Source organism: Mirounga angustirostris, unplaced genomic scaffold (genome assembly GCF_029215605.1).
Source record: "Mirounga angustirostris isolate CCGP_5_RB_7025 unplaced genomic scaffold, mMirAng1.0.hap1 SCAF_8, whole genome shotgun sequence".
Classification (NCBI taxonomy): Eukaryota; Metazoa; Chordata; class Mammalia; order Carnivora; family Phocidae; genus Mirounga; species Mirounga angustirostris.
In genome coordinates this window covers 126461423-126487309 of record NW_026991716.1, presented here as the reverse complement: position 1 = coordinate 126487309, position 25887 = coordinate 126461423, and the positions used below count along the sequence as shown (strand labels likewise).

The 25887-nt window shown below is 41.0% G+C and overlaps 1 protein-coding gene and 1 long non-coding RNA gene across 4 annotated transcripts in view; one reads left to right on the top strand and one right to left on the bottom strand.

The window, feature by feature from the left end:
* Window positions 1-6927: 6927 nt before the first annotated feature.
* Window positions 6928-25887, bottom strand: part of GRM1 (glutamate metabotropic receptor 1) — a 418438-nt gene continuing 399478 nt past the window's right edge. The window contains exon 8 of one of the 3 annotated variants that reach the window (XM_045866132.1): window positions 6928-7840. In XM_045866132.1, the coding sequence (XP_045722088.1) occupies window positions 6928-7840 (913 nt within the window). Of the gene's footprint in view, window positions 7841-15592; window positions 15654-25887 lie in introns of those variants that run through there. The other 2 variants (XM_045866133.1, XM_045866134.1) reach the window with 2 other exon arrangements.
* The window catches only part of LOC123837250 (uncharacterized), a 55120-nt gene continuing 37893 nt past the window's right edge, over window positions 8661-25887 (top strand). Inside the window, exon 1 of the long non-coding RNA XR_006789174.3 lies at window positions 8661-9001. This is a non-coding gene — a long non-coding RNA (uncharacterized LOC123837250). The remainder of the gene's footprint in view (window positions 9002-25887) is intronic.

Here is a 25887-nt window from a genome sequence, read left to right as displayed (position 1 = left end):
ACCAGGACAGGAATTGGTGATTAAATGCTCCCCACATCCTTGCCCCATGGAGATGATGGACATTACGAAGCCTGCTCTCCCCCGTCTCCCAGAGTCTCCAGCAGAACTGAGTCCCATGGTGGTAACCTGCCTGGTAACACACCCTTTATTGGGTGCTTATCATTTACTGCCTTGCCTCCCCACATTCCTGTTGGTGCTTCCAAGGATCACTTCCCCAGTACACAACTTTCACTCAAATCCTCCTCTCAGGGTCTCTTCCTGGGGAAATCCATCCTAATAAGATATGTATATTCATATCCATTTCCTGTGGTTCATAAGAAAATGGCTCATGGATTATAGCTGGCTCCGAGCTAAGCCTGAGCTCAAAATGTGGCAAGGCTGCTAACAAAATTAGCATAATCTTAGGCAGCAATACTAGAATAATGGTTAAAGTGAATCAAAGTATTCGTGCAGTATTGTCTAGTTCTGGATGCAAAATTTTTTACAGGATACTCAAAATTGGAATATCACCATTGCCTGATTAGGAGTTTAGGAACCTAATAACAAAGAGAACAGTTAAAGACAGTGAAGCTATTTGGCTTGGAGAATAAACTACTAACAAATGGCATAATCAGTCTTCAAGCGGCTGAAGGGAAGTCATGTACATAGTGCACTAAATTTATTCAATCTCTTTCCAGAAGACAAATCTCTGATTGGGCAAAAGTAAAATAAAAGAAAAGCTTTGTTTCAGGAAAACAAAAGCTTTTCTAATGATTAGAACTTTCCCTTATCAAATGCAAGATCCTAGTCCCTGGAAATATTTCATTAGAGGGCAAAAATCACCTGAATCCATCTCATTCCTTAAAATAAACCCAGGTCACACACGTAAGCCTCCGTGATTCTCACTAAAAGCTCATTTCAGTCACCAGGGTTCTGGTTTTGGAATTCCTTCAGACTACCATCCTGTTAAGGTGCCTCACTTCTCCTACCCCCTTGTTTTCCTGGCCCTCCAATACCTTCATTCTGAAATTGTGTCTTAGTTCTGTTCTCTGGCTAGCTTCATGGATTAACAATGTTGTTTTGGACACTGCTCTCCCAGTCAATTTAGATGCTCTCCCAGATAAAATAAAAATGATCACCAACAAAAATGGGAACATAACTGTAATGAAATAACTTAGGAGCTATCTGCTCCCTTTTTGTACAACTGCAGGTAATAGGCATTATACCCCAGCCCCTCCACCTGTCCCCACCCCAGTCAGAAGTGATTCCTCACTTATCCCTTTCTAACACAGGAAGAGGAAAAGGACACAAAGAAATAGAGTCCTAAATGGGGTGATAGCTTATTTTATTTTATTTTATTTTTTATTTTATTTGCAAGAGTGAGCATGTGAGTGGGAGGAGGGGCAGAGGGGGAGGGAGAGAATCTCCAGCAGACTCCATGTTGAGCATGGAGCCAACTCAGGGCTCATTCTCACAACCCTGAGATCGTGACCTGAGCCAAAACCAAGAATCAGACACTTAGCCAACTGAGTCACCCAGGCACCCGAGGTGATAGCTTATTTTAAATGACTTCTAAATTTACTTCCAACTCCATAATTCTATAATTATTTTCCTTTTCAGTTTTTGTTATCCTCATTCTTAAGTTCCTTTTCCTCCTCCTCCTTCCCTTCTTCTTCCTCTCCTCCTTCTTCTTCCTCTCCTCCTCCTTGTTCCTCCCCTCCTCCTCCTCCCCTCTCCCCTCCTCCTCCTTCTCCTTCTTCTTCTTCTTTTTCTTCTTCTTTCTTCTTCTTTCTTCTTCTTTCTTCTTCTTCTTCTTCTTCTTCTTCTTCTTCTTCTTCTTCTTCTTCTTCTTCTTCTTCTTCTTCTTCTTCTCCTTCTCCTTCTCCTCCTCCTCCTCCTCCTCTTCCTCTTCCTCTTCTTCTTCTTCTTTCTTCTTCTTCTTCTTCTTCTTCTTCTTCCTTCTTCTTCTTCTTCTTCCTTCTTCTTCTTCTTCTTCCTTCTTCTTCTTCTTCTTCTTCTTCTTCTTCTTCTTCTTCTTCTTCTTCTTCTTCTTCTTCTTTCTTCTTCTTCTTCTTCTCCTTCTCCTTCTCCTCCTTCTCCTTCTCCTCCTCCTCCTCCTCCTCCTCCTCCTTCTCTTCCTCTTCCTCTTCCTCTTCCTCTTCCTCTTCTTCTTCTTCTTCTTCTTCTTCTTCTTCTTCTTCTTCTTTTCTTCTTCTTTTTCTCTTATTAATTTATAAGCCTTGCTTCTCAAGGTACCATGAGAAAATCAAGCCAGTTTTTGGTTTAATGGTGTCATTACTTCAAATCCCTAAACTAGGCTCTCCCTTTCTTCCATGTCCCCAACAAGCCTTGGTGACTAGTTTCACCTTTTACCTTGTCTAAGGATATGTACTTCTGTAAGGAAGGAACCTCCAGCCCATGCTTTCCCTGTGGATGAGTTATTTGCCTTCACTTTAATGGGGGTCCCACTTTAGTAGTCTATGTGTTACTGGCAGTTCTCCTGAAGAGGACACTGTTTCCCACACCTATTATTGCTTTGCCAGACCTCTGGCTGGGCTCAATGGACACTGAGTATTGCCATGCTCTTCTGCAAGAAAGTCAGACCTGCTGCTCAGTGGGACAGCTCTTTCTGATGCCAAAAGGAGAGCTTGTTTTTCATGATGAAAACATGTGTTGTTCCAGTTGGCAGAGTTAGGATCAGTAGGTGGAAATATAGAGCTCTGTACCCCACAAGGCTCTTGGAATAAATCTTCAAAGAATTAAGCTGGGAAAACTACATGGTGTTACAACACTTATTTCCTTTTTTCGACATTTACTGATTATCTGCTTTGCCCTGAAGTCTCACAGATTAGAAAAAAAAAATGGATCACAAACAAAAAGGAACTTAGAATCTATTAAGGGAAAGAGACAGGCAAACTATAATGTAGTTAGGATGTGAATAAAATGCTATGGGGATACAAAAAGGGGATACTCTCCTGAGCTCTGCAAAGGAACACGAATTCACTGGCTCTGGGCCAACTTAGGATGGAGCTCAAATCACTTATGGGCCACATGTTAGCTCAGAGACTCTGGGTAAGTTATTTCAATACTCCAAAATATCCATGGAGCAGTAGTACCTGAAAGATTAAATGAGAATGAATGTAAAGAACCTAGCAAGATGTCTGGTGCATAGTAAGCCAATGAACATGTTGCTTCCCTTCTCTTTGATTCCCTTTCAGGAAAGTCTCTATAGAAATTATTGGGGCAGTTACTCACACAACATTTGTGGTATCGGGATCCCAGACCCAGCCGCTTCAAATGTCTTCCTTATGGTGAAGCTTCTGGACTCTCCAAGTGGAGGTCCTTATGACCTACTGGGCAATCTGAGGGTATTTTTGGACTACACATCTGAAACATTTCCATTTTTCTTCTTCTTTTCTTTGTTTCTCATTCTCTCTCCCATGACTTTTCTCTCTCAGACATCAAGCTGCCATTTCATGATTTCTCATTCTATTTTCTGGACACAGTGAAGAAACCCCCTGGTGGCTCAGCCCCTGCTTCTGGAAATTTCTTCAACATCAGCCTTCCTGTATACAGTTTGCTCCTACCATCTAAATACATCACAATCTCGTGGATGTGGTCCTCGTGTGAGCATTGTTGTCCCCTTGAATGACACTGGGTAGATGCTTTACTTTGTAGGTATCTTATGGCAAAAGATGGATAATGGGCTTCTTTGTTTTGAAGACCAGTGAAGTCTCTATTGAAATGTAAGAGAATAGAAGGAGGATGTCAACAAAGTAAGAAACCAGGTTCCTCTAGGGTGTGAGTCTTGTGGGGCACAAATAAAACAAAGATGGCAGCCTTCAGATGCCTCCATCTCCAGGGCTCCGCTGGAGATCCAGGAGTTTGTCAAGCCTCATACATTCTATCAAAAAGATGAAAGACAATGTCTGCCATAGCATTGAATATTGAAATTCTGGATTTAATTTTAAATTTTCGAGTTTCAGGTACCACCTTTCTCATAATCAAAATGTACTCCACTTTGCTACCTACCTGGCCTATAGATTTTGTGTGATGTTCTCCAACTTTGATCTAGAAGACATGTTGTGAGCAAAATCAAACCACAATAACTGTTTTTTGTACCAGTCTATTTCTCTTATTGTAACTCCAACAAAACATAGAGAAGGAATACACACATTTAATAAATAGAAAATATTTATTATACAGCATTATCAAGATTATCTGACAAAAGGCAATAATGAGCCAAAGGAAAACACTTTTACAAGAAGCTAAACAACTTGTATAAGCACATACATTAAGGTGAAGATATCTGCCCTTTTGGTACAGGGTATGTATGTGTACATTTCCAATTTTGAACAATTATGCTATAAGAGCTAATACTGTATTGTATTCAAGAAAACTTTTAATCATGACATTAGGCATTCAGAGAAATAATGTAATTGGTGTTGAATGTGTTCACCAAATGTCTCAGACTAAAACCTCAGAACAAACTGACATATTATTTGAATAGTAGAGCAGTTTTCCTGATCTATTCTTACTTAAAAAAAAAAATCTGAATGCACAAGTCCTGTGATATCAAGGACATATGTTAGTGGCATTAAGATAAGAAAACATGTTCCACGAATAATAGATAGTAGGCTTTTACTTGCTTGTTTGCCAATAAGCAGACCACCTATTAAGCACTGGAACCATCTACGCTCCTCATTCTGCTTCATTACCGTGAAAACATGGAACTGAAATTCTTGTTTCAGTCATGAGGTCTTTCTACCAAAGGTGTTACAAATAAATTTTTAAAGGAAAGGCAGTCCATTCTTGATATGGAACTGACTAAACTTGGCAGTGGAATATGGGAAGACATAAGAAACATGAGCCTCAAATATCGGAGCTGATGTTAAATTCTGAACAAATGATGCGGTGGGTATTTAAAGATTCTAAGATGATTTTTGGCTGAGAAATTAGCTTCCACATGAAGGAAGCATATTAAAATATGACTGCACATAAGGCATAAACAGATATTTAAAGGGGTAAGCTTCATTCCACAAATAATAGAAGAAATCAAAACAGCAAGAAAAATTGCTTTTATTGGGTGTAAAAAGGAGGATAAAAATGAAACTGTATTACACGTATGTGGATATTACACACAGCAAATGACAAAAATATAAAGAAAAGTGATGACAGTGAAAACAGACGAATCAAAGTACATGGAAATATCAAATAAAAGAAAGTAAGAGGTGATGAATAGATAATTTGAAAAATTATGACCAGACATAGAGGTTAGTATATGCTTCAGTCACTGAAAGCTCAAGTCGCTGTGGAAAATCTTTTTTAAAAAAAATCTAAAGTGACCTGAAGTAATCTCAATACTGTCATTTCAATGTCATGTTTTAATAATGATGTGTGAAAATTTATAAAATGTACCTCTTTATTGTTACCCACAGGTTTTTATGAATTTTTAATGTGACAAATTTTCAAGCCACTTCATTAATAATGTGTTCCACATCATAAAATATCTGAAAAATAAGTTCCCTCTTAGAAGAGGAAGGACCATCTGAGCAGCGTATGAAAACCACTCGATCACAGCACTCAAACCTTCAAAGAGCTCCTGTAAATATTGGTGAAAATATATAAAACATTATTAGAACATAAAAATATCTATACTCTATTGGAAAGACAACCTTCCAGTCGAAGTTACTGACGTTACATTGCACAAATTTTATTATCACACATATACAAGGACACAGGAACACATTTAAGTACTAGTTACAGGGACTTGGATGACAGAAGGAAAGAATTATTTGTTATTGAATCAGTAATAGTTGCTGTGAGTACACCATTAAGTTCGAGGATGGATTTGTTTCTGTAGTTTCTGTAGTACGTAGGAGAAACAATGCACCAAATACACATACTGCATCATAGGAGTTCAACTGGTAATAATATTTGCTACAGTAAATGTAAGGTAACAATTTTGCCACATGGTTTGTTCTCTTTAATTGAAGGGCAGAGAAGAGCCCCCCTTGGCACAAACACAAGATAATCCACAAAACATCTTCTGCCATTCTCAAAACAATCTCTTGTTCCAGCGTTTTTTCCAAAATCACCAATAAGTGAGTATCAACTATGAGACGTTATCTGTGCTGATTGTGTTCACCACCTCATGCTTACGTACTGTCTTGCTTCTCACTCCATCCTCCCTTAGCACTCCTGATGAAGCACTTTTTGGTGATGCTTTTGCTCCGATTCCTGTTTTCCTAAGTAGAGAGAAATCACAGAGCAGCAGGGTGTCCATACACTCTTTTCCAAATGTGACAAGGCTGGCTCTGCATCAGGTGCAATGGGTGAAGAGAGGCCCCTGTCTGGGCCAATTCCCGAGGCTCCTGAACACCAGTAAGGAGACAGGGTAGAGAAAAATGAGCTGCCATGCCATGGGTGGTTCCATGCCTGCCCCTCCTTCACCCACCCGGTCTGTCTGGCTCCATCACGCTCACTATGACTACCATGAATACCATGATGTCAACTAATGATCCACCTGGCTGGTCCACATGTGCTGTCTCTTTTCAAACTGGCCAAGTGTGTGTGGGCACGTCTATCTATGCACAATTGTCCAAAAGAGGAGATTATTTCTGTTGATTTATTTATTTATGTACGTATGTATGTATTTATTTATTTATGCGGTGAAAGTTGTACACTATATGGGATTGTGCTTTGTCAGAATTCCCTTTCTTCCCAGAGAAAGCTTTTGAATAATTCAAGAATCGGGATCCTCGCCGGGCTCCTTTTTTGATTGCAGAGCACAGTTCCCTCTGGCCTTCCCTAAGGCAGCAGCTTCGTCTCCCTTTCCCTCTGATTTCACCCTCCTCTCCCGAATCTCCTCCTCCCAGCTGTCCGCACATCTCCGGAGGTGCTGGTGCTCACTGGTTTCTCTTGCTTTTCCATGTGGACACCTCCTTCCTACAGGGTGGAAGAGCTTTGCTTATAGTCCCTCAGGATGACCGAGGCGTAGGTCACGTTGGGAGGGGTGCAGAGCACCGACTCGGACACGGGGGAGCTGGGCACCGAGCTGCCCGAGGCCACCGAGTCGCGGAAAGGCGACGGAGGCGTCAGAGCAGGCGAATCCTCGGGGGCCGGTTTGCTGGCCGCCTGCAGGTCCTCGTCTTCCTCTTCCAGTTCATCTTCCTCCGTGTTCCCTTCCCGCTCATACAAGTACTCTTGGAGGAGCTTGAACCTCTCGCTGTCGTCCTCGTCCTCGTCTTCTGCTGGCGGGGAGGCGGGCTCCTCCCCGAAGGTGCTCAGCTGCAGCGGGAGCATTTGCAGGTGCTGCGGGGGCGCCGGGGGCGGGAACAGCGAGCGCACCCCGTTCCCTGGGCCCCCGGGGACTGCGAGCACCGCATTGAAATCTGGGATCCCGGTGCTGAAATTGTTGACCACTCCCTGTAGCTGGTCCATCAGGGATTTCTGCGGTTGCGGTGGCTGCTGGAGGGGAGGGGGCAAGCCCTTGGGGATGGCCGGTTCTGCCAGGAAGAGGGGGGTCTCCTCTGTGGTCAAGTGGGGCGGCAGAGGCGGGGTGCTCACCGCGGGTGGCACGCGTCGGGGCACCACCATAGAAGGACTGCTGGGAGGGCTGAAGCCAACCGGCTGGGCATCCTCCTCATCCACGTTGTAAAGGGTCTTGGTGCTGGTATCTGAAAAGGTCAGGCTCTTGCCGGAGCCCTGGTAACTTTTAGTGAGGGGCTTGATGACGGCTGTTTGGTTGCAGGCCGTCTCATTGGTCTTCACGTGCACAGAGAGGCGGTGCCACACGTGCTGGCCCTTGGGCACCTGTCTTCCACCTGGTTCAGACCATGACACAGACTTGCCATTAGAACTATGAATAAAATAGAGATGGATTTATTTGCAGATATACCGTGCACACAGGAGAAAATATATATAAATTATACGCAATCCCAGCTCAATGCAATTTGATTCCCCCCCACCGCCCCAGTGTGCCCGGCCTCCATACCCTTAACCTCCCCTTATCACAGGTCAAAGGCCAAAAGCTGCGGTGACCACAGCTTGCCTCTGTAGCTGGTCAGTGATTCCATCAACCCCAAGACAAGGCAGAACACTTTGACCCGGAGAAAGTCCCAGCGGGAGAAACGCCAGGCTGCTGCAGAAGCAGCTATTTTCATTTCGGTCTGAGATTTCACAAAGCTATTACGCCCTCAGGTACACACACATACCCTTAAGGTAACCACAACATCGCCCCTCAGTGCAAGCCTTTGAAAGATTCCACAATTGATGGAGGAAACAAATAAGAAATAACACTGTAGTTACACATGGACACCTGAACGTAATGCCCGGAGCTCTTGCCTCCCTTTCTTCTTAAGTCCCTGGAACAAAATGAAACCCACATATTAAGCTACTCTCATTATCCTGTGAGGTTATAAAATATATCCCCTCAGTCGCCCTTTCTGATAGGCACCTTCCTGGTACCAGCGCAGCAAGGTCAGACACATGGCACCTGTCCAGAAGAGAAAAAAGCGGATGACAGAAAACCCAGACCCATGTTCCACTTACGTGTGTCATCACTTTGGCTTTTCTTTTTATTCCAACGCATTATTCCCGACACATACAATGAATCACAATTCACATAAAGGCCCTGATTCAGAGCAGCTAGTTTGGGATTTCCCCGTTGGGGACTTTTAACTAGGTGTGTTTGAAAAGAGAGAGAACCAGGAAGCCCAGCAAAAAACAGACGCTCAGACCCTGCTTTAGTCCTTCAACATAGTTTGTGATGAAAATGAGACAAAATTAAGATTCAGAGAAAGCAGAAGTTATGGAGACAAAGGTCCCTCCCTGGCCTTTTCCTCTTTGAGCTTTGGAGAAGAAAAATGTTAGGGAACCAGCAGCCCTCCTGCTTTATCAACTTTCATTTTCACGGGACCATCAAAAAACCAATCAAATAGAAGAAGGAGGAGGAGGAGGAAGAAGGAGAAGAAGGAGAAGTGGGAGAAGGTGGAGGAGGAGAAGGAGGAAGAAAAGAGAGGTATTGTGTATATCATTCAAATTCTATTCTGCATGTTGTAATAACTCTGGTCTTACTTTTGGACTTTTAGCTTTTTTTCTGTATAACTTTTAGGAGATGGTGGTAACTTACCATAGCACACTATTAATAACAGCAGTGTTAATACTTATATCAGGAAATATTTTTTCTTGTGTGTGCATGTTGTTCTTTTTTTTGCTGTTTTTTGAGTTTGCTTTTTCACTGTATCCATGAAAACAACAGAGAAGGTAGCACAATGTTAACACATTTTTGAAAGTAAAAGGAATAGGGATAAGGAACATTTTTTTCTTAGGTGGATATGTGAAATAGACTATTCTGTATCATGGTCTTTGGTTTTGAAAAATGTAGGAAGTGATCAATAGTTAATATAATGGTTTATTTAATCATTTTGAAAATGCAAGAATGAATACTTCAAAAATCATGCGTGTTGCATTTATGATGACGATAATATTTTGACATTTTACATATTATAATTTTGAAAAATGAAGTGAGCCAAATAAATACAGAGTTTTGCAGAAATTCTGATATCTATTATAGAAAATTCTGGATATAAAAGTCCTAAAATAGATATAATAGTTAAAATTTTGAACTCATTATTTGGGAAAAGGCAGTTCCTCTTTCTTATAATTTATATGCTATATGTATATTTATTTGAGAGAGAGCTGCAGGCAGGGGGAGGGACAGAAGGAGAAAGAGAGACAATCTTGAGCAGACTCCCTGCTGAGCGTGGAGCCCAACAATGGGGTTGGAGGCGCTTGATCTCACAACCCTGAGATCACCACCTGAGCGGAAACCAAGACTTGGATGCTCAACCAACTGAGCCACCCAGGCACCCCATTTATGTTATATTTTTAATTGTCTAAGAAAAATCTCATCTCCAAAATACTTCGTGAAAATTAATATTTCTCTGAAATATACGCTTAATATATTTGCTGAGAATGTAGAAGTACTTGTAAATGCAAAATTCCTAGCTTTTCAGCTTCCACACTATTGTTAGAATACCTTTCTTCCGAGTTGAGTCAACTATAGAACAGACGGCTAGTGTTCCCAGCATGAACAGACAATCAACCAGTCAGTAACCAAGACCACAAGCCACAGTTCCTCTTCTGAGTTTGAAACTTTAGGTGAGCTCACCTCCCACCTCCTTCTTTCTCAATTTCCTCCAATCCTTACTCTACTCAGACCATCTCTCTCTTTATACGTTCATTACTACTCTTTCAGAAAGTATAAAACCATGGATTTGCCTCTTGCCTTGCCTCTTAAATATGCTTTAGTGTACCATCCAACCTCAATGATTTGCACCACTTTTTAAAAAAGAGATTTTATTTATTTATTTGAGAGAGAGAAAGAGAGTATGAGTGAGGAGAGGGGCAGAGGGGGAGGGAGAGAGATAAGCAGACTCCTCCCTGGGAATGGACTCCACCCTGAGCAGGGAGCCCAATGCAGGGCTCAATCCCAGGACCCTGAGATCATGACCTAAGCGGAAATCAAGAATCAGATGCTTAACGGACTGAGCCACCCAGGAGCCCCTGATTTGCATCACTTTCAATTGCAATGGAAACATCTATTCCTTCTTCCAATGCCTGCCTCTCAATGCTTATTTAAGAAATCATTAAACTAAAAGGATGCTTTGTGTCTTTATTTAGCTGTGTGTGTGTGCGCACACGTGTGTGCATATGTGTGTGTATGTGTGGGTGTTTAAGAAACAAGTCCCTTGAGAGCTAGTCTACACCTTACTTAACCACCAGGCTTACATACCCCAACAAACCATTGCTCCAGTCTCCATAGATGCTGGCAGAAAGGCATCCTTGTATTCTTGGGACTTAACGTCACTCACTCACTCACATGGGCTGTTTTCCTCACTTCCCAGGGCCCTACGTAGGCCTCTATTTAAATCATGCGCTTCCCTATTTTAATGATATTATTAATCATCTTGCATATAGATAAAATCACATCTTAGTTCTGTTTTAATCCAATACCATTTTTACTCTTGTAATGGGAGATTTTCACCCTGGCTGTCAAAATTAGCAGCCCTTCCCCTCAGAGTCTTGCTCTAGATTTGCTGTAAAGAACTGTTTAATTAGGAAATAGTTCCGAATGTCCCAGGACATTTATCAGATTAAGAAAATTAGATTAACTTTTTTTTCCCAAGGACAAAATAAATTGCTTCCTAAAAACCAGAGATAGTGAAGGAAATGTATCATCTCATAGAAACTTCGGGACAGTGTATAAACTTCAGTCCTTCTGAATTAGATGTTTCTGACATGTGGTCCGTATACAGCTTGAATGGTCCATGAATCTACACATGCGATAAGCTTTGTTTTTAGATTGGATCGATATTACGTCTTGATAGATTGTACACTGCTATTTTCAAATGCATGTAAGTGCTATCATGATAAAATGTGCTGCTAGATACACGTGTAGCTAAATTCGAGAAGCTTTTTTGTGTTTTATGTTCAAGTGGCTACTAAAAAAAAAAGTACAATTATTATCATTGATTCGAGTGAAGGTTTAATAAGCATTTTGGTGTGAAAAGGGATTTCCCTATTTGAAAAGGTTGGGAGCCCACTGCTATGATATTAAGAAGAGAAAAATGTATAAAATATGGGGCAGCCAGAAAGGAGTAAATGCATTATCAAAATGCAATATTACTATGAAATAAGTCTTCTATTTAATCCCAGATAACTTTAATACCTTCCATTTCAGCCACCAACTTCTTCCTTTTATTATTTAATTTTACTTGGTTTCCTAAATAGAAGTCTTAGGAAAAGCAACCTGATCTAGAAACACCACGTACTTGTCGCAAAACACCCCACCCTTCCGGCTCTCACTTCAGAAGGCAGACATCAGGCCTAAAACAATCTCATATTTGAAGATCAAATGCAGTAGCACTTGGCGTGAATACCTCAGGTGGCTAAATATATTTATTGATACAGAAGTTATTGGAGGAAATGGCTGCTAGGCTTGAGAGGAACCAGGATGTAGAGGGTGATCTACACTGGGAGTGTGCAGAGCCAAGCAGGCCTGGGACTGCCGAGCCAGCCATGACAGGCTTGGAATCTTGCTTCGGTTTTTCTCTCATTAGATTAGTCTAACAATCCCCCCCAAACAGAAAACCCAATATTTACAGCACTTTAGAGAATGGTTAGAAGTGGGTGGTGTCAACAGATTAGTATATCTTTGGCATTCGGAGTGATCTTGTCTGTTCTATTTGTTTCAGTAAGTACTAGTTACATCTGCAGGGTACATTGCTCTCTGCTCCAGAGAGGTCTAAAATGGGAATAACAGTGGGTGGGTGTTTGAGATCAGGAGGGAAGCATCCTGCACAAGCTGCATGAGGGGGAAGCTTACACAACACCTGTCTCCCTTATGTCCAATTCAAGTCTTTGCCACGAGGCTTAATAGCTTCACGACAGACATAAGGATGGCATCCAGAGAGCCCACAGACAAGGCAAGACCTTAGCAGAAGGAGGGGAGACTCAGTCCTTGGAACCTGAAGAGGTTAGCATGTGTTTTCTCTGAAAATGAAAGAGGAAACAGGAAATGCCATTGAGTCACGGCATGGAGAGAAAGGCTTACCAAGTCCAGAAAAGAAACCAAAGCTACAGGCTTATGGGCAGTTTTGCTGGGGCCGTGCAGCTGTGGTGGGGACACGAGGCCTTTCCAAAAAGGCTGGTGCTGCCCCAACTGAGATACTCGGAAAGGGATGCCAGACATGTGTTGTCCAAATGCCTCGCCTCTTCCTGCTTCACGCAGCTGGTACCAGAAGGAAGTGTGAGTAGTGATTCTTGTAGAATCACAGGCATCAGAACTATTTGAAGCCTTATGAGTCAGACTCTTGTTTTCCCAGGCAATGCCAAGTTAGTCTTCAGTACAAAGGACTTCCACTGATGCCAGTTACACTTTTGAAGGCTTTCCAGAAAAATCTGCATATTCAGTATATAATCTATGGAAGCCTATGTGAACATAATTAAAATTTCTCACCTTTTGGATTCACCACTAGTAAGGTAGAAAATCTCTGGATGTGTTATTGGAGACAAATGCTTTTTGACTACATGGGAACTTCGTAGTTTCTGCAGATATCAGTCTTAAATAGCATTGTGGATTTATCCCTCTCCTCTAATCCTAACATCATAAGCTAGTCAGAGAACCACTTGGCTTGCCAAAATTTATAATACCTCAAAGTCTAAATATACAGTCCTCCTTTTAAATCTTTAGATGAATCACATTCTATATGTTAAAGTTATATGATACAGGATACACGATACAGGATACACAACAGCACAAAGGAAATCAGTTTGCCTTTATTAAGCTTTGTGCTCTCTTCAATGAATCAATTAAGAAAAAGACATCCACAAACAAAATGAGCTCACCAAAGTATGGGAGGCTCCATAAACTTTGTCTGGGTATAGGGTCTACTGTCCTGAGAAAACTGACAAATCTGTTTCAAACTAATGAGTAGAATTCTGATGTTTATTAAATTTTTTCTAAGTACATTTTAAATAGCCATTGGTTCAACCTAAACATGATTCCTGGCTGAGGAAAGAAATTCTCATGCCAAAGTTTACTGAAGACATCATGTTGGTACAGGACTATTGTTTTAGCAGAGGTATACCAGCTGTAATTATATTCCTCCGGGAAGTACAGATGAGTATCTAGATTCCATTCCCTTTGAAGGAACTTCAAGTCAAGCATTATTGTATTTCTATGCCCCATGCTACCACACCTGTAATTTTAAGAGCAAGTCATTTGATGTTCCTCAGCTCTAACCTGGAGTCCTCATGGTTTGCTCTGGAAACATAGGGCAATTGCATTGCTCTGCTGGGATTATTCCTCAGAAACAGGATAGATCTAGGCAGACCACAATGGTCCAGTAGGCAGCTTTATCTCCATTACTAGTCCCTTTGCCTGGATTGTTCAGAAAAGCTGTGGGAACTGAAGGTCACAGAGAGAACGTATCTTTTTTGTTGTTGTTTGTTGAGGAACAGCCAAGGCTAAAAATTGCGAGTCTCTTCTCAATCTTTTCCTGATCCTTTATAGTCTCCCGAAAGAAAGCTTGAACAGATCCTATTCCGAGAATTCTTAACAACCAACCTATCAGCTTTGCTGATTGTGGCTTTTTTTTTTTTAATCACCTACCAAGAATGTACCCACTTTCAGCCTTTGCTTTTGCTTTTTTAGGCACTCACCATTAAGTCATGAAATGTTAGGTGACTCTCCTCTCTTTCTGCCTTGCTGTCACAGCAAGACAAGCACATCTACTATTCCCATCAATCCCTTTTGACAGGCAGCCAGGAGCTGTCATAATCAGGATCTCCTTGCTGTGCCCTTGGTCAGACTCAGCCCAGGCTGCAAGAAATGCTCAATGTCTTTTGACTTGGGAAAATTACAGACAGTGCATCCAAGCAGACTTGAATGGCTTTGATCTCAATGAGCAGGGGCCTCCTGACCACCACCTGAAACACACTGGCATGGCTACCATATTTTTCCCTTAAAGAATCAGTATGATTTGAATGAGACCACACTCTTTCTATTTGGGCTTTTTGAGGGAATATCAGAACACAGACTTCCCAATGCACTCCACTGAGTGAAGAAAGAGACACTGTGGCCTCATACACTGGCCTCCATAGCCAGGTTCAGTAGCAAACATTTGAACAAATTGTGCTCTTCTCATCTGAAGAGCTATTCAAGCCACAGACACCTTATCAGTGGACTCCCTCCTGCTGCAGGAATGTGTACCTTTGACTCTCCCAGGAGTTTGATGGGCTGTAAAGGAACAGCTGAAAAATGACCACAGACTCCGTGCACAATGAATTGAACATGGTCTATGTTCTTTTGTTAACTTAAAGAGACACTGTCAAGATCTAAAGGTCAAAAATTGGACCAAACATGCACCATTTTTATCAGATGGCGAAAATCTGATAAAAACACTCAGAATTCTGGGGACAAATAACTACATTTCCTTTTTGTAATACTCTCTTTTCATAGGACTCATAAAACTTTTGTTTTGGGCTCCCCAGGCTGTGGGAGGCACCCAGCAGAGGCTCGCGTCAGTGCCGACCCCCTCGAGCTGACATTACGGAACTCTCCATAAGTTCGAGTTATAGCTTTTATTTTAATGCAGACAGCATCATTTCAAACATTTGTGCAACAGCAAAAAGGCAAAAAAAAAAAAAAAGAAAGAAAGAAAGAAAAGAAAGAAAAAAAAGAAAGAGCTCTGTTTGCCAAGGAAAAGCTGACAAATTTATGAAGGGGGAAAATTCACTTTTGAGCTTGTGAGTAGGAGTCACAAACAAAAGTGAATCTCCAGAATTGGAAAAAGTGTTGTGTCTTGCGTTGAAACTTAAAAAAGCAAAAAGACTAACAACTTGACAGTGCCCTTTTAAGAACGATGGACAATCAAATTAAGGCAGTCGTGCAAACCATGGCACGTAAATGGTTCCTCATTCTTGATGGCATGCACATCTGTTTCCATGTTAGAAAGTGGAAAAACCCAGGAGAGAGAAAGCAAGGGGCAGACCACTACATTGTCCATGCAGCTTATCTTACACATTCACTGCAGTGTGGGGGTTTTCAAAGCTGCACATGTGCCGACGGACATTGGCTGGTGGGCGAGAATTCTGGCTGCCTCTTCCTGAAGATTGAAAAGAAAAAGACACCCAGTGAGTGAGTGGTTATACACGTGTACAGATAGAGTGATCACACCACTCAGGTGGTGCCTGGGCCTGGGCCAGGGCCTAGCCGGGCTCCTGAGCCTTTCTCCATGTCATCTCCTCCCCCACGTGTCTCCCCTGCACTGGCTGGCTATTTCTTACTGCCAGGCTCATTTCTGAAAGCCACATCAGTGGAGTGCATTCTTTCTTTTACCTTATGGGACCATCTCCTTCCAAGTGGCAGATGTTTTTTTCTGCTGTGTGTCTGTCTGTCCAAAATCAGCTCTTTCCCTCCACTCTGGACACCCCCTTTCCTCCTGGTGGCCGTGGGTTCCACCTCCACTCACACCGATGCAGGCTCAATCTTCCCACCCATCACCCCCTTAAAGTATGTTCGTGGATTTATGTCTTCTATTGTGAATTTCAATTGCATTGCTAATTTTCTTTCATCTTATGTTATCACAAATGCATTGTTGTCACTTCCTATAAAGTCACATTTATCTCTTGGCCCTCGCAGGATGAAATGTATCTGATGGTGGAGAGAGGGGGAGTGGTGAGAGATTGGAGGAATCTGCCACTTGGGGAGAATGTCATCTCATTCCTTGGCTAGAGGTCTCCTTATACAGCACATAGGATGATCTGATAAGGGAAGAAGAGCATTGACTGGTCATGGCAAGTTTAATGGGACAGCCATGGGCAGTTGGCCTTTTACCATCATTTGTTGGAGTGAGGATAAGTGGGTTTCCCATGAGTTAAGCAGCCCTTCAGAAGATAGTGGGATAAAACCATCTTGTTATCACTCCACCTAAGACGGCTGCCAATCACAGAAAAGAATTTCAGGAACAAGATGCTAAAGGTGAACCATCAGCAGGTGGGCTGTGGGTGGATGGATGAGGTTGGTTGAATTGGGGGGAATCTCAATATGAAGGAACTCTCAGTGATGAAGTCCCCTCTAGAGGGTCCCTAAGAACTCACAAATATCCTCTATGTATCAGCATTGGGCCGCCTACCCCAAGACCCTGGTGACAACTATCCATTGTTAATCAGAAGAGGACCACATCAGCTGCAGGCAAGTCAAAATCTTTGGCTATATTTCCTATCTTTTTTCCCATTAAAGCAGACAGAGGAGGGGAAACAAAAGGGAGGAGCCAGAGATATTGCAGGAGCAGACCACGTCCCTTCCCATTCCATGTATTCCAGACTGAGGCCTGGCACGTGCTAGAAAGGAGAGATGTGAATTTGAGGTTTGAAACAAGAATACACTGGAATAGCTTTTCAATTCCTGAAATCAAGGAATCTGATCTGAATGTAGAAGGTGGGAAAAAAGTCTTCCACAGCACAGTTGAAGGTAAAAGAGAAAAATAAAATTAATCAGTATGTGTATTCCCTCCAAGTTTGGGCCATTCAATAAACCATTTCAAAGTACATGATCTACCCAGAATAATTTGAAATCCTCGCCCAGAGATAAAAACTTGAAACACCTTGGTGTAACTTCATTACTACTGCAATAATCCATTTATTAAAAAAAAAAAATAGACAGAGATAATGTTTGCTATTAAGCTTGCTGAAGTAATATGTCCCTGACATTCAATATGCCCACCTGAAATTACAAAAATGATGACAACAATGAAAACATCAGCAAGTAGATGACCAGGGATAAAAGTATGATGTTTGACTATATAAATGAAGCTATCAGTAAGAAAGAACATTTAACCTACAAAATAATAAAACAACTTCATTTCTCAGGAAGGAAGGCAGAAATACATTCAAGGCATTTGGCTTTCCCTTGCCAAACTTCCTGCGTCCCTTGACTCCCCTAGTTAATTCCACCTGTAGATAATGTCTACATGTGGCCTGATCCAATGGTGCTGGGAAGCCAGGATCCCACCCGGGCTGGCTCAGGACCTTGTGTCCAATACAAATGCACCACATGTCCTTCATCAGAAGGTCCCTGCACTTGGGATTTAGTGGTCTACAGTCATCATTTTGAAATCTGCACTGGGAGCTTGGAGCCTCAGCTTACCCATGGTCCTGCCTCCCTGACTTCCCTGGTGCCCCCTGGGACCCTCCGAGGCTTCATTATCTGGCCCTGCCCAGGAATCACTGCCACTCTCCACCACTGGCAGGGGTGCAGGAAGATCAAATCAGGGTCAAGTGCACATGTTGCATAGCATCTCCAGACAGTGATTGGCCGTCCCCTCCCTGGACTAGCAGGGCCACAGTGCATTTGATAGGCAACACCACGGGGGTGAGCTTCTCACCCACCCTCCATGCCGGTACCTTCTAGTTCACCTGCTGTTGTTGTAATACCCTTGGAGATCGCCGGTCTACCAGGGGCGAGGGTAGGAGGGAAGGGAAAGGGGAGATGCTTGGTTCAATTTCCCTGGAGTGTCTGCCCAGTGACTGGACGGGTAGGAGGGGGATCTGGCAGCCTGAAGGCTGCACGTGCATGGAGTCACAGAGTAGAGGCCGCGGCACATGGCAGAGTATGCACTTGTCCCCCAAGTCTCTTCTCCCCACCCTGCATGGCAGTGCAGCATTAAGTGGCAAATAAAAAATCACAAAGACAGGTTGAGAGAGAGACGACAGGAGAAAAGGCTTTGTATTGTAGTCTCTTTAACATTTCCCTCTGTGTGTTCAACCAGGGGCCTCATGTTTTCTTTTTGCACCGGGCCGTGCAAATGATGTAGCTTGTCTTGTCTGCCGGGTGTGTGTATGATGATAACCACAGGGAAACGACCTGACAGCTCAGAGACTTGACGTGCTGACATTAGCATACGTGCACAGAGTGTGGCATGCCTGGACAACAGCCCTTCTGTCTCCCAGGGACTGGGGTGGGAGCTCTGTGGCCTCTGGCTCTGACTTGGAATTAACTGCTGCAGTTAGTGGACAGTTCTGGGGTTCCTTCAGAGGTGGCAGTCATACTGACAGCCAAACTCCATACAGTAACTCCCAGCAATCCCAAAGCCACCTTAATTCACTATTGATTGAAGTAGTTGAAAAAATCATGGCATTTCCTTCATAGTGCCATTTTCTTCAGTCTCTGACTCACTTTGTGTTGAAGTGAAATGTAAATGACCTATGCCTACAGGGCTTACTTTTATGAAAGGGGTGGTTGATTAAAGGTTACAAGCCAAAGCCTTGAAAAATCTGATGCTAGAGTGTCTGTTTTATCACTGCACAAAAACTGAGAGGAGCTTGACTTCAGGGTATTTTTAGCAACTGTAAAACCACATATTCAACCAACCACAGATTCAGCAAGCCCGAGTAAAAGCTTGGAGGGAAAATGCAGCATATGGAGACTTGACAAATATAAGTCCCAAATCTGTGCTTGAATCTTTTGGCAGAAACTGTGGATTTAAAGAAACCCCAGAAATTTAGTAAGAAAGATTCCTCTTCAATTTCTTCTGAAAGTGCAGTTTGTTTCTTTTCTTTTGCTCTTTTTTTCTTTCTCTTCTTCCCTTCTATTATCCTTTCTTCCTCTTTTTCTTTTCTTTTTTCCTTTCTTTCTTCCTTCTTTTTTCTTCTCTTCTCTTTTCTTTCTATAGAGTCACTGCTTGTTACAGTTTCTCTCATCTATTCTCATTGTCCAAATCTCCCTTTGTAGAAAAGACCATCTCTCTTCGGGTATACTTAGTCCCATATGACTTTGTTTTAATGTGTTATTTTCTTTACAGTTCATTCATACGTCAGTTTCTGTGCTAGGAATTATTCTTCACATGAACTTGAGAAGTTGTTACAAGCAGGTTTCATTCATTGTAGTGTAACAGTAAGACAGCTGGGTAAGGGGTCAGGAAACCAGGCACTCTCCAACTGTGTATTTGCCCCTTTCAGATACAGTTTTTTCATCCATAAAGGATTGTTGAAAGAGTAAATGTGAAAATGTTTCCAAATAGCAAAATGCTCTCCCAGTTTAAGACATCACTATTAAAACCCTTCCTCTGAAGGATGGAGGGACAAAAGCACAGACAAAAGACCCAGATATTTTAAATCTCAGTGTGATTTAGCGTAGACTAATTCAGAGTATCTCAAACTTTACTTCATTTTACTTATGAATGTTAACCACTTTCCTTATTCAAGAATTTCCATAACTTCTACTAGAAAATAAACTCTTTTCTCTCCAGATTGTGGGGGATGGTGTTGGGGGTGGGGTGGGGAACAACGTTAGTGACATTGAATGGATGTGGCAGGAGCAGGTGAAAGCTAGGTACAGAGCAGGTTAGCTGTCTGTGTCTGAAGTTGCATATCTATGATAGGGTTTGGAGGTGAGTCTACTTTTAGCAGAGAGAAATGGTCTATACAATTCCAGATGGTCAGTTTACCATGGAAATAATAATGGGGCAGCTGTCCAAAGTAATCATAAAGATTGGCAGCAACCACTCAAGACCATTTTAGCAGAGTGTGTGTTTTTTGTTGTTGTTGTTGTTATAGATAAATATAGGATAATTTCTGCCTCTGATTGCTGTCCAAAGCCAAATGCATTTTTTTTCTATTATCTGAATTTAAATATTTATTTCTAAATATTCGTTCATCAGAGTGGAGAGTGGAGCTCTGATTGTATATGTAAGCCCTCTGTAAATGGTAATTTCTTCCACTCTTCATTTTACTGCCTGGGTATCTAATATGTTCTTTATATAAACACACAGTGCAGTTTCTCCATACAGGTGTAAATACTGTTCTTTAAAGAAAATTTTAATTATAAAGATTTCTAAGCTAATAAGAGCTTATAGAAAATGACCTAATAAAATTCAATTTGTCATAGATTTGTCAAATATAAACATTTTGCCTTATATAAAGTTTCCTTTCTTTTGAAAACATTAAGAATATATGTGAAGCCCTCTGTATATATATATTTTTAAAGATTTTATTTATTTATTTGACAGAAAGAGAGACAGCAAGAGAGGGAACACAGGCAGGGGGAGTGGGAGAGGGAGAAGCCGGCTCCCCGCTGAGCAGGGAGCCCGATGCGATGTGGGGCTCGATCCCAGGACCCTGGGATCATGACCTGAGCTGAAGGCAGACGCTTAACAACTGAGCCACTCAGGCGCCCAAGCCTCTGTATATTATTCTTAATACTAATTCTATCCTTTCCAAGGGAAAATTTGGTATGGATGGATCATCACTTGGCATATTTTAATACTTTTACAACATATATATTCATATGTGTTAATAAATAATATACGGTAGTGTTTACCAAGTGATTAAATTTTATTGAAATAGTATAACACTATTTCCATTCAGCAATTTGCCCATTTTGTCCATTTTGTATTACATTAACAGGTACAGTTCTAGTTCATTCACTTAAACTAAATTGAATACATACCACACTACCAAAAATATAATCAATTCTCCTACTGATGGCCACTTAGATTGTTTCCTACATTTTGCTATTTTAAGCAATGCTGCAGTAAACATTCTAGATTATGTCTCCTTGCACACAAAAATGGGAGAGTTTTTCTAAGCTATGGACCTAGAAGTAGAGTTGGTGGATTGTTGTGAGTGTACATTCATCTTTCTTATACATGGCAAAATTGCTCTACGAAGTGCTTGCCCAATTTACACTAGTATGTGAGAATTCATATTATTCTTTGTTTGTTTTTCAGACATCTTTAAAAAATGGCTTTTTATTATGAAAAATTTCAAAAATATAGAAACATGGAGAAAATGTTAAAATGAACCCCCACATCCCTATCATTCAGCTTCAATAATAATATATATGTGAATCTTGTTTCATCTATACCACCATTTATTTACTTTAAAGAAAAGCTAAATCATTATGTTTTCATCCATAAGTAATTCAGTATAAAGGCCTATAATATAGGTGCACATTTTTATAATAAAAGGAAAAATAATAATATTATCACATCTAAAATACATTAATAGTAATTCTTTAATATTTGATATTAAATGTTTAATTTAAAGTCATTACTTAGATTTCCCTGATTGTCTCATATATTTTTATTTTACTTTTGATTTTCAAATCAGCATCCAAACAAGATCTGCATATTGCATTTTGTTGATGACTCTCTTAAACCTTTTTTAATCTATAGATATTCCCTTCTTCTTTTTTGATGGCTGTTTGTTGAAAACATGCTGATTGTTTCCCAGATTATGGATTTTACTGGTTGAGTCCCTATAGTGTCATTTAATACATTCCTCTGTCACCTATATTGCCTATGAATTGATAGTTAGATCTGAGGGCTTGATCAGATTCATGATTGTTTGTACAGGGAGTATAATTTATAGGAGATAGTGTTTACTCCTTATTATACCACACCAAAAAGCACATAAATTGGGTTGTCTATTAATCACATTAAGATTGATCATTGGGTTCAAGTGTGGTCAGCCTAATGCACACATTATGAAACTTCCCATCAGCCTTTCACCTAATGGTTTTAGCAGTCACTGATGATCATTATGAAGATCAACTATTTTATTACAAAACTACAAAATGGTAATATTATAATTCTATCATCCTTTCTATATTTGTCAACTAGATTTCTTTTCTAAAGTAGAATTTCCCCTCAACAGCTATTTAGTTCCTCTGATGTAGAGTTCAAACAGAAAACACAAGCCAAATGGATGATTCTTTTCTTTTCCTTAGAGATGTTCAGAATATGGGCACCTGGGTGGCTCAGTTGGTTAAGCGACTGCCTTCGGCTCAGGTCATGATCCTGGAGTCCCGGGATCGAGTCCCGCATCGGGCCCCCTGCTCGGCGGGGAGTCTGCTTCTCCCTCTGACCCTCCTCCCTCTCATGCTCTCTGTCTCTCGTTCTCTCTGTCTCAAATAAATAAATAAAATCTTTAAATAAATAAATAAATAAATAAATAAATAAATAAATAAATAAAAGAAATGTTCAGAATAATGATTTAGGGGGTGCCAGGGTGGCTCAGTCATTAAGCATCTGCCTTCTGCTCAGGTCATGATCCCAGGGTCCTGGGATCGAGCCCCACATCAGGCTCCTTGCTCAGCGGGAGGCCTGCTTCTCCCTCTCCCACTCCCCTTGCTTGTGTTCCCTCTCTCGCTGTCTCTCTCTCTGTCAAATAAATAAATAAAACCTTTAAAAAAAAAGAATAATGATTTAGTTTTCTAACAGTGATCTAACCCTCCAACAGTGATCAATGTATTACCTATGGGTCTGCTTTTATTGTCTAATTGTTTCCCTTGATTTTTTGGTAATATTGTCCTAACTCTTCCACACCTAAACATATAAAACACACACCACACTCACACACATATAGAAACAAAAACACACATACACATATAAAATAATATTCTGTAGAGGCTGTAAATGGTAGATGGTATCATCTGTGCTAGAGGTGCTTTACCACTTTACCTGTTAAGTAGAGGGGACAGATTATCTTAATCTAATCCAGAACTGAGCTGAGTCAAAGTTATTTTATAATTGGGATAGGAATTGGTCTACTGTAGGGCATATCCCTTCAGGACTTTTAACAGAACATCTGGCTGTGCATCTGGTAGGTCTTTATCACTGCAGCATTAAGAGGCTATGGGAGATTCTGGCTAGCTTTTCAGAGATTTTCAGTTCAGATTTTTGGCTTCCTGACCCACACAACTTCAGAATTAGACAAATGGCGGGGAACCCTGACCACATGATTGAGTGCCTCTGAGTCTCCAATTTTGTCAGTCCATGTGGTTGCTAAAGGCATTTTCTGTCCCCCCCCCCCACAGGTGGGTCTGTCTCCTCATTATTGAAAGACTCCATGAAAATAATGCTCTATGTCAGAAGTGTTTAGTTTATCTTTTAACCTTTCTGATCCACGCAATTTCAGGCAATTGCAAATGTTTTGAGAGAGAAGCTAGACATATGTCGAAGCCTCTCTGCCTTTCCTTTTATTTCTTAGACTGATGGCCACAGCATTTCTTCTGCTTTCTCTCCTCCCTCTGCTGACTCTGCTTAGGCCATGCCTGGATACTCAGCTTGTGTCATGCCTGGATACTCAGTCCCCAGCCAGGGCCTGGAGTTGGCAGATGCTCCCTGAGAAAAGCAGTTGCAGATCATCAGTTCACTTCTCGTTCTCCTCTTTCTGGTATTCCAGTCTCACTCTCCTATCACTTCAGTAACTCCCTGATAAAAAGTATTTGTCTTTTATATATGTTCCCCAAGCCTTCTTTACTCTTCACAAAATTTTGCACATATTTCCTTAAACATTTAAACATGTTTATCAAGTTTTTTTTTACCACATTGCAACATATATTATATCTTTGCATCTCTCCTGTGATCCTTTTCATTTCTTATTATATAAGTTATTGATGTTAATTCTTATTCCCTACATTTGGTAGGCCATAGTTTCTGAAGGGCAGGCTCCATGTCAAGTTACCATTCCCCCTTTTTTCCTACCCCAACTTTTGGAAATAAAAGGAAACCATATAATCTCTCATGCAAAGAATGATCACTTTTAAGAATGAAAGGAGTGCTCTGTCTCTCATTCTCTCTCTCTCAAATAAATAAATAAAATCTTTAAAAAAAAAATGGGGCACCTGGGTGGCTCAGTTGGTTAAGCGACTGCCTTCGGCTCGGGTCATGATCCTGGAGTCCCGGGATCGAGTCCCGCATCAGGCTCCCTGCTCGGCGGGGGGTCTGCTTCTCCTTCTGACCCTCTTCCCTCTCGTGCTCTCTGTCTCTCATTCTCTCTCTCTCAAATAAATAAATAAAATCTTTAAAAAAAAAAAAAGAATGAAAGGAGTGCTGGGGCGGCTGGGTGGCTCAGTCGTTAAGCGTCTGCCTTTGGCTCAGGTCACGGTCCCAGGGTCCTATGATTGAGCCCCACATCGGGCTCCCTGCTTGGCGGGAAGCCTGCTTCTCCCTCTCCCACTCCCTCTGCTTGTGTTCCCTCTCTTGCTGTGTGTCTCCCTGTCAAATGAATAAAATCTTTAAAAAAAAAAAAAAAAGAAAGAATGAAAGGAGTGCTTTAAAAGTCATGTTATGACAAAATGTGTAACCAGGGACTTTGGGGGAGCATGAAAATACATATGGTCACCTATTTATAGTAAATGAATGAATGACTGAAAAAATCAAAACAGAATGGAGAAATATTCCTAATAGAAAAATAAACCAGAAATACTTCTGAGCTTCTTCAACACTTTGGTAGTTTCAGGAATATCAAAAACACTTATTGCTAAATATCTAACTAAATTATGCAAAAATCATGTTTGCCTAACATGTTATATATGGCATAGAAACTAAGTGATCATTACAAATTAATGCAGGTGTTTGGAAAACAGAAAATAGCTGTTGATAACTCATCATAACTTGTGATTCATGGGGGTGCCTCGGTGGCTCAGTCAGTTGAGCATCTGACTCTTGATTTCAGCTCAGGTCATGATCTCAGGGTCATGATATTGAGCCCCACGAGGGGCTCCACACTCAGTGAGGAATCTGCTTGAAATTCTCTCCCTCTCCTTCTCGCATTGCCCCTCCTGCTCATGCTCTCTATTTCTCTCTCAAATAATAAATAAATCTTTAAAAAATAACTTGTGATTCATTAATCATAATTTCAAATTTAGTTTAATTTTGATCAATTAAAAATGATGACTCCTTAGGGTACCTGCTTGGCACAGTCAGTTAAGCAACTGACTCTTGGTTTTGGCTCAGGTCGTGATCTCAGGGTTGTGAGATTGAGCCCTGCATTGGGCTCAGTGCTCAGCACAGAGTCTGCTTAAGATTCTCTCTTCTTTTGCCTTTCCCCACTCTCTAAAATAAATAAATATATCTTTTTTAAAAATGATGAATCCTTGTTATATATTGAATTTGCTAAAAAGACCAGGATTGTCAATCAACTATTTTCCTATCTCTTGACAAAATATAAAAAATTGAAGAAAAAAGAAAAAGAAAAAAGAAGTAATTATTTTAGTAAGAAGCTTAAAATTGAAGTAATGATAATAAAAAGGACTTTAGGTCACTTAAATCTAGAATTGTGTGAGGCTTCTGATATTCTTGGCTATGACATTCACAATATTAGATAAGTTTCTACTAAAGTTTATTTTATGCTACCATTTCTCTTTAAGCAGATGCATTAATATCTTCATGTCGCCACCCATCAAACCTGAAAAAGAAGCAAATAGCAATTATCACACAATTTCCTTCATAGTATTAGACGTATAGTCCTCATAGCCCTAAAAGAATTCATAGTGATATCGTAGCTTACTGAAAAAGGAGAGGGGAAGATACTAAAATTGGTATAAGAGGACAT